The sequence below is a fragment of the Leucoraja erinacea genome, chromosome 8 (assembly GCF_028641065.1).
Source record: "Leucoraja erinacea ecotype New England chromosome 8, Leri_hhj_1, whole genome shotgun sequence".
Taxonomy (NCBI): Eukaryota; Metazoa; Chordata; class Chondrichthyes; order Rajiformes; family Rajidae; genus Leucoraja; species Leucoraja erinaceus.
Window position 1 is genome coordinate 35,525,112 of NC_073384.1, and position 12,757 is coordinate 35,537,868.

The 12,757-nt window shown below is 43.8% G+C and overlaps 1 protein-coding gene across 1 annotated transcript in view; it reads right to left on the reverse strand.

Annotated features, from left to right (window-relative positions):
• Window positions 1–1,040: 1,040 nt before the first annotated feature.
• The window catches only part of igf2r (insulin-like growth factor 2 receptor), a 114,981-nt gene continuing 103,264 nt past the window's right edge, over window positions 1,041–12,757 (reverse strand). The window contains 7 exon segments of the mRNA XM_055639440.1: window positions 1,041–2,336; window positions 4,393–4,462; window positions 5,792–5,935; window positions 8,340–8,526; window positions 8,945–9,129; window positions 10,826–10,972; window positions 12,502–12,619. Coding sequence (XP_055495415.1) covers window positions 1,911–2,336; window positions 4,393–4,462; window positions 5,792–5,935; window positions 8,340–8,526; window positions 8,945–9,129; window positions 10,826–10,972; window positions 12,502–12,619 — 1,277 coding nt within the window. The 3' untranslated portion in view covers window positions 1,041–1,910.

Consider the following 12,757-nt stretch of genomic DNA (forward strand, 5'->3'; position numbering starts at 1 on the left):
GCATTCTCAATTCGCTACCATTTACCATGTACATCCTATTTTGATTTGACCTGCCAAGATGTAGCACCTCACACTTATCAGCATTAAACTCCATCTGCCATCTTTCAGCCCACTCTTCCAAATGGCCTAAATCTCTCTGTAGACTTTGAAAATCTACTTCATTATCCACAACACCACCTATCTTAGTATCATCTGCATGCTTACTAATCCAATTTACCACACCATCATCCAGATCATTGATGTATATCACAAACAACAGTGGACCCAACACAGATCCCTGAGGCAACCCACTAGTCACCGGCCTCCAACCCGACAAACAGCCATCCACCATTACTCTCTGGTATCTCCCATTCAGCCACTGTTGAATCCATCTTGCTACTCCACCATTAATACCCAACAATTGAACCATCTTAACCAACCTTCCATGTGGAACCTTGTCAAAGGCCTTACTGAAATCCATATAGACAACACCCACCGCTTTACCCGTATCAATTTCCCTAGTAACCTCTTCAAAAAATTCAAGAGATTAGTCAAACATAACCTTCCAGGCACAAATCCATGTTGACTGTTCCTAATCAGACTCTGTTTATCCAGATGCTTATATATATTATCTCTAAGTATCCTTTCCATTAATTTGCCCACCACTGACGTCGAACTAACAGGTTTATAATTGCTAGGTTTACTCTTAGAACCCTTTTTAAGCAATGGAACAACACGCGCAGTACGTCAATCCTCCGGCACCATTCCTGTTTCTAATGACATTTGATATATTTGTCATAGCCCCTGCTATTTCTACACTAACTTCCCTCAATGTCCTAGGCTATTTCTACACTAACTTCCCTCAATGTCCTAGGGAATATCCTGTCAAGACCTGGAGACTTATCCACTTTTATATTTTTCAAGTGTCAGTACTTCCTCTTCTTTGAATCTCATAGTTTCCATAGCTACTCTACTTGTTTCCCATACCTCACATAACTCTAATTTAACTTACCTCACATAACTCGAACTTAAAAAGATGGGCTTCGATGAAGCAGGACCAGACTGGGAATATTTTCATATTTTATTGTAATGAGTGCACGCTTCAATTACACCAAAATTATCAAACCTGTCATATGAAAACAAAAATCACACAGCTTTGATTGCTAAATTAATAAAAAATCTTTGAACCCAAACCCAGATTTAGACACAACAAAAAGAGAACACTTGCCCAAAACAGATTGCTGCACTTTGGTACCTACCATTGAACGTGGACGATAATAATGTGGACTATGCAGAGGAGGGACATGCAACGGGCCTGTCGTCTTACATATCTGCATGTAGCACAGTCATCTTGTAATAGGAGAGCAGATCCCACTTCCCCTCCTAAAAATAGTTGTCTGATACAAACCAGAACCCCACAAGTTAAGATATAGGCCGGGCCCTCCAATTCCTCATGCTTCCTGCTTGAGAGGAACATTAAAGATATTGCATCCAGCAACTCTTGCTAGTCTTCCACAACTTCCAATAAATACTAATGCAAAAAAAATCAGGAGTGCTTCATGGAAGCTAATCAAAAAATACCAAGCTACATTCTTTTTACTCTGTTCCCCCTGCTTTTTATTTATCTTAAAAAGAGTTGATCAAAGTTAAAGCATTGCAGAGCACTTTATAGTGACTGACACCCCTTGAAATGGCCATGTGCACAAGCTTTTGTTTCGTTTAATATATAAATACCCTTTAGGCAATTGGTGGGAAATGAAGATTTTTCTCTTTACAGGTCTGTAAACGGTCAGGGTTGTTTATGCAGTTCCTGTCCGTGGAATTTGCATTTCAACAGGGTCACTCAAACACCAGGGAAGGACAGCTCCCTCACATCCGTGTCTGCCAGGGGTGTGTGACCTATCAGGTACATCAGCAGACAGGCACCATGGCTAAACTAGCAAATCCTCGTCGCTGTCGTCGTGAAACGCCACATTTGTCAAGTCTTTTGCCGCCCTGTCCCGCTTCACCCGAGGCTTTGAGTTTGAGTTCCCTTTGCTCCCCTTCGGCAGGCCCAGCAGATCGTCATCACTGCCTTGGCGGGTTGGCCCATGCTGGTGCCACTGCCTCTCCCCGCGCCCCTGTGTCCTGCTCCTGTTGACTCGCACCTGGGGAACAGTCAGCACCTCGTCCTCGCTGTCCTGGTCATCCAGGGGGAAGGAGCTGAAGACATCAGCGTTGACGGGCCGGGTAACTACGTGGTTCAGACCGTTTGCCTGGCAATCCTTCCCCGGCTTCAGGCAACTCTCGTCAGATGAGGCGACTTCCTCCATCAACCACTCCGTTTCATTTTCATCACATTCTTCCTCCCCGTTAATCTGAGCAAGAGAAGAATACAATTACCCCTCACTTCCATTAAAATGCGATGCTGGCTTGTTGGATTGAACCCGTGGTTGATGTGTTGTGCTTTTAGTCAGTTTGCACGTTGGAATTCTAATGCAATGGTTTCAGATAGAGCTCATTTTACGGGTCAATCGTGAGACAAGTCAGAAGGCAGTAGGAGAAAAATGAACAAACTCTGTGAAAAATCAAAGAACTGCAGATTCAATTTTATACACGAATAGACGCAAGGTGATGGAGTAACTCAGCGGGTCAAGCATCTCCGGAGAATATGTACAGGTGTTTCTGGTACCAACCTGTAATGCCACCTATCTATGTTCTCCAGAGATGCTGCCTGACCCGCTGAATTACTCTAACAGTCTTTTTTTGTGAACAAAATCTTACTCTTCAAATCTCCTTTAAATTTCTTCACTTTCATCTTAAACCTGTGTCCTCTGGTTCTAGACTCCCCTGCCCGGGGGAAAATACCGTGCTTCTCAATTTTGTGAACTTCTATCAGGTTAGTCCCCAGCCTCCTCTTTTCCAATCAGAACAAACCCAGCCAATCCAATCTCTCCTTCTCACAAAAGCTCTCTATTCATCCTATTGAATTCCTTCTACACTGTTGCTCCAACATCCTTCCAGTAAAGTGGCAAATAGAATTGTACACAATACTCCTGGCACTGTGATCTACGTGGACAGCTGATACACATATCAACTCTTGCAGTCAATGCCCCAGCCTATAAAGGGAGGCATAGCAAATGCCTTATTATTGTTTAGTTTAGAGATACAGTGTGGTAACAGGTCCTTCGACCCACCGAGTCCTTACTGACCATAGATCACCCATACACTAGTTCCATCCTACACACTAGGAATAATTTACAGAAGCCAATAGACCTACAAACCCACACATCTTTGAGATGTGGGAAGAATCCAGAGCACCCGGAGAAAACCCACGTGGTTACAGGGAGAATATGCAAACTCTGTACAGACAGCACCCCGTAGTCAGGATCAAATCCAGGTCTCTGGTGCTGTGAGGCAGCAACTCTACCACTGCACCACACTGCCACCCCTGGCTTCTTCATACCTTATCCATCTGTCTCACCACTTTCAGGGAGCTAGAGATTTGCACCCAAAGCCCTTTTATACATCAATGGTCATGAAGGTCCCTGCCTTTTACTCCATGACTTAAAGTGCATTATCTCAGTTCTCATTCTTCTCTCTCATCTGCAGAGGAACAGCTTTTACTGAAACTCATTTGGAACCCCTGCCTTGTGGACTGGAGCGGACTGATCTTTTAGTCTCACACTCTGGTCTGTGAGCACCTCAGTGGACCTAATTTTCCTGCATCTATACACTGAGCTATCATGCAACAAGCAGAGTCCAGCTCTCAACTGTCCCAGCTGCTGCAACACCAATGGAGAAACCTGGGACTAAACTAGTTGCTCAATTCTTCTCATACTATAAATTGATAGATTAGAAGACATAGGAGTAGAATTAGGCCAGTCAGCCTATCGAGTCTGCTCCACCATTCAATCATGGTTGATCTATTTTACCCCCCCCAACCCCATTCTTCTCAAAACCCTTCAAGAATCTTCCCAATCAAGAACCTATCAATCTCCACTTTTAATATACCCAATGACATGCCATCCACAGATTCACCACCCTGCACTAAATAAATTACTCCTCATCTCCATTCTAAAGGTACATCCTTTTATTCTGAGGCTGTGCCCTCTGATCCTAGACTCTCCCCACTACTGTAATCCTTGCAACATCCAGTCTGAAGAAGGGTCTTGATCTGAAACATCACCTATTCTTTTTCTCCAGAGATGCTGCCTGACCGGCTGAGTTATCCCAGCTTTTTGTGTATATCTTCAATTAACATCCACTCCATTGAGGCCTTTCATTATTCGGTGGATTTCAATTAAATCTCCCTATCATTCTTCTAAACTCCAGCGAGTACAAGCCCAGAGCCATCATCTGTGGACACACGAACACATTGGTGTCCTGACATCTCCACTTAATGTGTTAAAAAAAAGAATGAGCAAACCTCACCTTTGTGTATTTGTAGGCAACTCCCGTTCTCCTCCGGCAACACCCTGTCACCTTTTGCAAAATGGCTTCCCTGGAAAAATTGAGAGAATTATAAATAAGTGGTCTACAAAGGAGGGAGAAAGAAGGAAGTTACGCTCATTGGACCTTTAATACACATTTAAGGGGATAGATTTATGATTACAGCGACACCTGGCATTTATTCAAAAACAGAATGTCTCAAACCACATGTGGATCTTCAGCGTAAAACACAATGCTTCCTTATTAAATTTAGTTTAATTTAGAGACACAGAGCAGAAATAAACCCTTTGGCCCACTGAGTCCACTCCGACCAGTGATCCCTGTACACTAGCACTATCCTACACACCAAGGACAATTTACAATTTTTACCAAAGCCAATTAACCTGCAAACCCATACATCTTTGAAGTGTGGGAGGGAACCAATGCACCTGGAGAAATCTCACCTGGTCATGGGGTGAGAACGTAAAATCCATACAGACAGCACCCTTGGAACCTGGGTATCTGGCAGCAACTCTATTCCTGCGCAACTGTGCTGCCCCGAGTCTTATGACGAGGCTTTTCAGCCTAAACCAAGAAGGATTAGAACAGTCCCCTTATGGGTCTGTCGCACTTAGGCGATTTTTAAGCAAAAGCCAATTTGTTTTTAACATGTTGAACATTTTTCGGCGACAGTGGCGACAATTTGGGCTGCCATAGGTTGTCGTAGGTGCTGTCGTAGGTTGTCATCGGGTTAACGTAGGTTGTCGCCAGCTAACGTAGGTTGTCGCCGGGGCTGACTTCGGTGAATTGCATTGTCCTAGTCGCTGGCAGTCGTCTAAAAACTTGCCTAAGTGGGCCAGGCCCTTAAATCACCTCTGCACCATTATCTCCTGCAAACTGAGACTGCAACGAGTCCCCCCCCCCCCCCCCCTCACCTCACTTTGCACATTCCCCCAAGCCTTTCCACTCATCACTTTAATTTCATGTTTCATGTATTTTGTGTTTTTTTATGACTGTTGGCAGATCAATATCCCTCCTGGGATAAATAAAGTTCTATTGTATCGTAACCCCTCGCTTGCCCACCAACTCTCACCTTTACACCGATTGTAGTGGGGGCGGGGGAAAGAAGGAAAACTGGAAAAGAGTTGAGAACGGGACAAAGCCTGGCAAGTGATAGGTAGATACAGGTGAGGGGGGTTTGATTGGCAGTTAGGTGGACAAAGACAAGAGATGAAAAGAAGACAAAAGTGTGTCAGATAAGAAATGAGTAAAATATGAAGCCAGAGGAAGGGATATAGGTTTAGGTTTATTGTTGTCAGTTTTTAAATGTGTCAGCGGGGAAGGAGAGAGCAGTATTCAGCTGAAAATAAACACGGGCAAAATTTGCGTCATTTGTTCGTACCTTCGCTCCTGTTTGTAGAAGAGCAGGATGAAGAGGCAGGCGGTCAGCACTATCAGTAGCACACTCAGCATTGCCCCCACCGCTCTGCTCCTTCCAGATAAGCCCTTCGCATCTCCACTCGAATCGCTTGGAATCACAGCTGGCCTGTTCAAAACAAAATCAGACCGCTCACACCAAGAATGCATTTCTGCTCATTGTTAGAACTAATTCCATATTCTTTCAAAATAAGATACAAGTGTAGGGGTAACTCATCAGGTCAGGCAGCATCTCTGAAGGACATGGATAGATGGCACTTCAGGTTGGGATTCCTCTTCAGTCTGATTGTAGTAAAGGAGGAGAAAGGTGGAAGAGAGATGGCGACAGGACAAAACCTGGTGAGTGATAGGTGGATACAGGTGAGTGGGGGATTTGATTGGCATTGTCAATCCATTTATCAAAGACGGGAAGACGACAAAAGGCTACAAAAATGAGGAGGCACGTTAGAGGAAGGGACAGAGATGGAAGAGGACAGGGGAAAGGGGAAAGTTGTTCGTTAGTTACCCAAAATTTTATACGTCAATGTTCTTGCTGCTGGGCTGCAAGCTACCCAAGCTGGACTCTTCAGAGAAGCTACCTGACCTGCTGAGTTACTCCAGCACTGTCTGCTGCAGTTCCTGTGGCCACATTCACCTTGTTGGCACACAGACCTCTTCATAAACAGGCACCTCTTGCAACCCTGCAGACCCATTCTCTTCCACGTCAGTGCAAAATGTTCCCATTCTGTCCTGTACTTTCAACTTTTCAACACAGCCATGCAATGGCAAGGCTCTTTAGACAGAACTTGCCCACGTCGATCAACATGCCCCATCTACACGTCCCACCTGCCTGTATTTGGCCCATATCCCTCCAAACCTATCCTATCCATGTGCCTGTCTAAATGTTTCTTAAACATTGTGATAGTTCCTGCTTCAACTATCTCCGACAACTCATTCTATACACCCACCACCCTTTGTAAAAAAGCTGTCCCTTATATTCCTATATTCTCTGGTTTTCGACTTCCCAAATCTGGGCAAAAGAGGGTGCATTCACGCTCTCTATTCCTCTCATGATCTTGGTCCTCCATCAGATCATCCCTCATCTCCTGCGTTCCAAGGAATAAAGTCTTGGTCTGCTTAACCTCTCCCGAAAGCTCAGGCCCTCGAATCCTGGCAACATCCTTGTTAATCTTTTCTTCACAGCTTAATAAAATGTTAATAAGTGCTGGAGAAACTCAAGGGGTCTGTCAGCATCTCTGGAGGACATGGATAGAAGACCCTTCTTCACACTGTAAAGTTCTTAAGATGGCTGAAGATGAAACTTGTGAGGGCAGAGGGGAATATTTTATCTAGAGTAGGGGAATCATAAACCAGGTGACATAGGTTTAATGTGAGAGGGGAAGATTTAATAGGATCCTGAGGGGTAATGTTTTCACTCAGAAGATAGTGGGTATATTGAAGGAGTTGCCAGAGGAGGTAGTTGAGGCAGGTACTATCACATTTGAAAGACACTTGGACAAGTCTAGCAACTATGGACCATTGCCAGCATTCAGCAAATCCTTAACTGGGTATTTACATAAATCAACCTTTGGCCAGTAACGTGAAATGGATTGGCAGCTTCCCTGGAATGAATGCAGGAGCACAGAAAAGCAGCTGGAAGGGAAATTATAGCAGTGCGGAGCAGATCACAGCAGTCAGCCCCATCTAGGCTAGTTCCCTTTGCCCACATTTGGCCCATATCCCTTGAAACCTCTTATCATCCATGTACTTGTCAAAAATATATTTTACATGTTATAGCACCTGCCTCAACCACCTCCTCTGGCAACTTATTCCATATACTCACCATCCTTGGAGTGAAAAAGTTGCCCCTCGGGTTCCTATTAAATCTTTCTCTGCTTAACTTAAAACCTATGTCCTCTGGAAAAGGAAAGAGTTAATGTTTCAGGGCAAAAGCCTTAAGTACCTGTTCAGCCTGAATTATTCACTGAAACTCAGTTCAAATTTGAACCGAGTAGAAGCCTTCAACAAATAACTTGCAGAAACCCAAGGCCACAAAACATAGGTGCAGTATTTGGTCATTCAGCCCATCGAGTCTGCTCCGCCATTCAATCATAGCTGATCTATTTTTCCATCTCAACCCTATTCTCCTGCCTTCTCCCCATAACCTTTAACGTCCTTACTTATCAATCTCTGCATTAGAAATGGCCAATGACTTGGGTCTGTGGCAACGAATTCCACAAATTCACTACTCTCTGGCTGAAGAAATCCCTCATCTCCTGAGATTCTCCCACTAGTAGAAACAGCCTCTGTACATCCACTCTATCCAGGCCTTTCATCATTCAGTAACATGTATTAGTTGAAGCATGTGGAGAAAGGACAGTACAAACTTCCAGGTTCTGTAGAGAATTCTCAACATGAAACAGATTGCTTGTTCGGTGACAGCTAGATATTACAGTAGATAGATATGCAGAATGAACAAACATTGAAAATTGGTCCTCGGCAGCTTAAATCTACAAATAGCCAGAGAAACTCACACAAGGGCACAGATGGTGGAGGTGTACCAAGTAAAGAGATACTGGCAGTCTGATGTCTCATGTAGGAAGTCTGGCTTCCCCTCTCCTGCTGTCTGACTGCAGTGTAATAGCACAGTGGACGAGACATTCTTGGACCGATCCCGACCGCACAAGGAATTGGAAGTAAAGACCACGTCCAAGTCATCATCTGGAATAAAAAGCAGGCTGGAAATGTATCATTTTGCTTTACTGACGACAGCCATATACATCCCATCAACTGTGTTGGAAATGCTACTAATAATACTCAACACATCCATGAACCTTTATGGACTATCTTTGGTTTTAGTTTAGTTTAGTGATACAGCGCAGAAACAGGTCATTCGTCCCACCGAGTCCGCGCTGATTAGTAAATTAGTTCTATCCTACACGCTTGCAACAATTTAGACACTCTGTATGGATAAGGTTCTGACCCAAAATGTCACTGATCCATGTTCTCCAGAAGTGCTGCCTGACCCACTGAGTTAATCCAGCAGTTTGCGTTCTATGCAAGATTCTTGCATCTGCAGTTCCTCGTGTCTAGACTGGAGGAAATTAGATCTGCAGGCAACAAATTCTAGAATGCTTACCTTCAAGGTAGTATTTTGCTTTGGATGGAATGCCAATACTCCTAAAGGCAGACTGGCCCTGCTTGATCTGACAAATGTTGGAGTCTTGACACTTGTCATTCTCTGGGTTGGCAATACCCGAGAGCTGAATATCATAGATGTATGAATCACCATTTGACCTGGAGTCACCGGATGCTTTGTACAACCTGCAACACACAAGTTTGTTATCTAGAATCAGTGCACATTAGCCAGCAAGGACGGATGGGGCTAATATCCTTGGGGAAGTTGGGGGAGAATATAGACACGACAGAGTTGTGCCTAACAAAACTCCGGCTGATTATCATTCCAATCGATTGGAATGATAATCAGGCAATCGAGTCAAGAGTGTTTCATTGTCATATGGCCCGGAACAAAACAATGAAATTCTTACTTGCAGCAGCACAAAAGATATGTAAACATAGTACTCTGTAAAACCCATGATAAACAAAAAAAAGCTCAGAAATTAAAAAAAGATAAATAAATAAGACAATAATAGTGCAAACATAATGCCTGTAAATCAATGTTGTTCAGAGCCTAACAGTGATTAATAGCCTGATGGTTGCATGGAAGAAGCCGTTCCTGAACCTGGATATTATCAGTTAACAGTAACTCCCTTCCACTGAGACAATTGCAGAGAGTCACTAGAGGGGACATAGCTCTCCATCAAAGACTGCTAGAGTACAAAGATTATACTTGTCACTATCATACAGGCCCTGACAAAGTATGAAGAATAATTCTCAAAATAAATCTCACCTGCTGCTGCCACCTGGTTTGGGAGTAGGCACACTGGCTAGGCAAGTTAAACACAAGCCGACTCTACAGCAACAACTGAAAAACGCACGACATGTACACTCTCACACGCACAAGGAGTCAGGGTCATATCATGAAAACAGGCCTTTCAGCCCAACTTGCCCATGACGACCAACATAAGGCTGAAGCATCTACACTGGTCCCACCTGCTCGCATTTGGCCTGTAATCCTTTATACTTGTCCTATCCATTTACCTGTCCAAATGTTTCTTTCAAGTTGCAGTAGTACCTGCCTCAACTACCTCCTCTGGAAGCTCCATACACCCACCACCCTTTGTGTCAAAGTTACCCCTCAGGGTCCTATGAAATATTTCTCCCCACTCCTTAAACCTATGTCCTCTGGTTCTCGACTCCCCTACTTTGGGCAAGAGATTGTGCGTCACTCAGATTTATTCCTCTCATAATTTTGTACATCGCTACAAGATCACCTCCCATGCTTCTGTGCTCCAAGGAATAGAACCCTAGCCTGTTCAACCTCTCCCTAGAGCTCAGGTCCTCGAGTCCTAGCAACATTCTCATACATCTTCTCTGCACCATTTCCAGCTTGATAACATCTTTCCTATAACATGGTGCCCAGAACTGACCTAGAAACATAGAAAATAGGAGCAGGAGTAGGCCATTCGGCCCTTCGAGCCTGCACCGCCATTCGATATGATCATGGCTGATCATCCAACTCAGTATCCCATCCCTGCCTTCTCTCCATACCCCCACAAGGCGCACATCTAACTCCCTCTTAAATATAGCCAATGAACTGGCCTCAACTACCTTCTGTGGCAGAGAATTCCACAGATTCACCACTCTGTGTAAAAAATAATTTTCTCATCTCGGTCCTAAAATACTTCCCTCTTATCCTTAAACTGTGACCCCTGGTTCGGGACTTACCCAACATTGGGAATAACCTTCCTGCATCTAGCCTGTCCAACCCCTTAAGAATTTTGTAAGATTCTATAAGGCCATAATACTCTAAATGCAGCTTTATAAAACTGCACCATGACCTCTCAACGTTTATACTCATTGAAGTTGAATTCAAAATAACCAAATGCAATGCACGTACTTAAAGTAAATAGCTGACAAATTAACTTCCTTCCCAGTGGCGGGGTTTTTAATGGTGGCCCCCTCCATGTAAACCTCTTGTGGTTTAACTGCACAGGCTGCACGAGTCTCCCAGGAAATTATAAACTCACACTCCTGGTCGTCAAATCTGGAAAGAAAAAGAGCAATGGTTTGGCAAGATAGACACAAATGCTTGAGTAACTCAATGGGACAGGTAGCATTTCCCGATGGAAGGAATGGGTGACAATTCTGGTCGAGACCCTTTTTCAGGTTAGGCATACAAGTTCCAACAAAAGAGTCCAAAATGGCTTGATCGGGTTATATAAACATGGAGTAAACTCCCAAACCGTACAATCTCACCAGCCCAGGCACCTTATAAGGCAAAATATTTAGAAGTACCTAAAATAAGGAGGCCTTTAAATTTTTCTGAAGAAGAGTCCCGACCCAAAAAGTCGCTTATCCTTGGACTTCAGAGAAGCTGCCTGACACTTTGTTTTACTCAAGATTCCAGCATCTGCATTCCTTGTGTCAGTCTTTAAACTTCAAATACTCTTCAAAGTTTGAAGTGGCTATTTAATATAAAGCTTTTAAGAGATTTCTTTGGAGATATTAGGTGCTGCCTTATTGAGACCTGGGTTCGATCCTGACTACAGGTGCTGTCTGTATGAACTTTGTACGTTCTTCCTGTGACCGCACGGGCTTTCTCTGGGAGCTCTGGTTTCCTCCCACACTCCAGAGACGCGCAGGTTTGTAGGTTAATTTGGCTTCGGTAAAAATTGTAAATTGTCCCTAGTATGCAGGATAGTATTAGTGTGATCATTGGTTAGCACTAATTAGGTGGGCTGAAGGGCCTGTTTAGGTGCTGTATCTCTAAACGAAACGAAACTGGAACAGGTCCTGAGTGACAAGCTAAGTGCCCGACACTCAGACTATCTGTATCTGGATTATGTCAAAAGCTTTAGAACCATGTATAAATGTTTTAAATGTTTAAACCCAGCTCTATTTAAGAGACGTAATAGAGTAGACGTAAAGACTGCAGATGCTGGTTTACAAAAAGGACAAAGTGCTGGAGTAACGCAGCAGGTCAGGCAACATCTCTGGAGAACACGAGGGGATGTTTCAGGTCATGACCCATGTTCAGACTGATTTCAATGGGGGGGGGGGGGGGGGGAAGAAGAAAGCAGGAAGAGAGGTGGGATAAATCCTGGCAAGTGATGTGGATACAGGCAAAGAGGATTTTTTATTGGCAGGTGGTTGGATAAAGGTCAGGGACGAAAGGACAAAAAGTGTGAGATAAGGATAGAAGAGGAACAGAATGTGAAGCCAGAGGAAGGTATATGGATGGAAGGGGACTCGGCTGGGAGAGGAAAGGGAGAAACAATAAGTACATTTACATTAAAAACACTAACTATAAAATAATAAACCCCTATGCTTATCCCTTTTCCCATCCAGTTCTGTACATCTGTTCCAATGAAGAGATGGAGCAGCAGTGGAGATGCTGACTTACAGCACCAGATTCAATTCAACAAAACCCAAGACCTTGTTGACCAATTTATGAGGCAAACTTTGCCCCACTTCTAATGGAACAGAGATTCATTAATCTTGAAACAAAATTGACTAACATTCACAGACTCTGCACTATACTTTCACCAATACAGAGAACAAGTGTCTTCTCACCTGAGCAGTTCTGGTGCCCCTCCTGTTGATGAACACTGTAGTTGTACAACAGTCTTTGCGTGCTTGCCCGTACTGCATGCATAGTAGCCGTTCGAATAACTCACAAAAAGTTGCTTGCCTGGAAATAACAGGGTTAAAATATAAGCTGTAGTTTAAATGAGCCCCCACACAGCACAAATTGTCACTTTATCACAGCGAAATTAACCTGTGGTAAATGTATAGGAAGGAACTGCAGATGCTGATTTACACTGAAGAT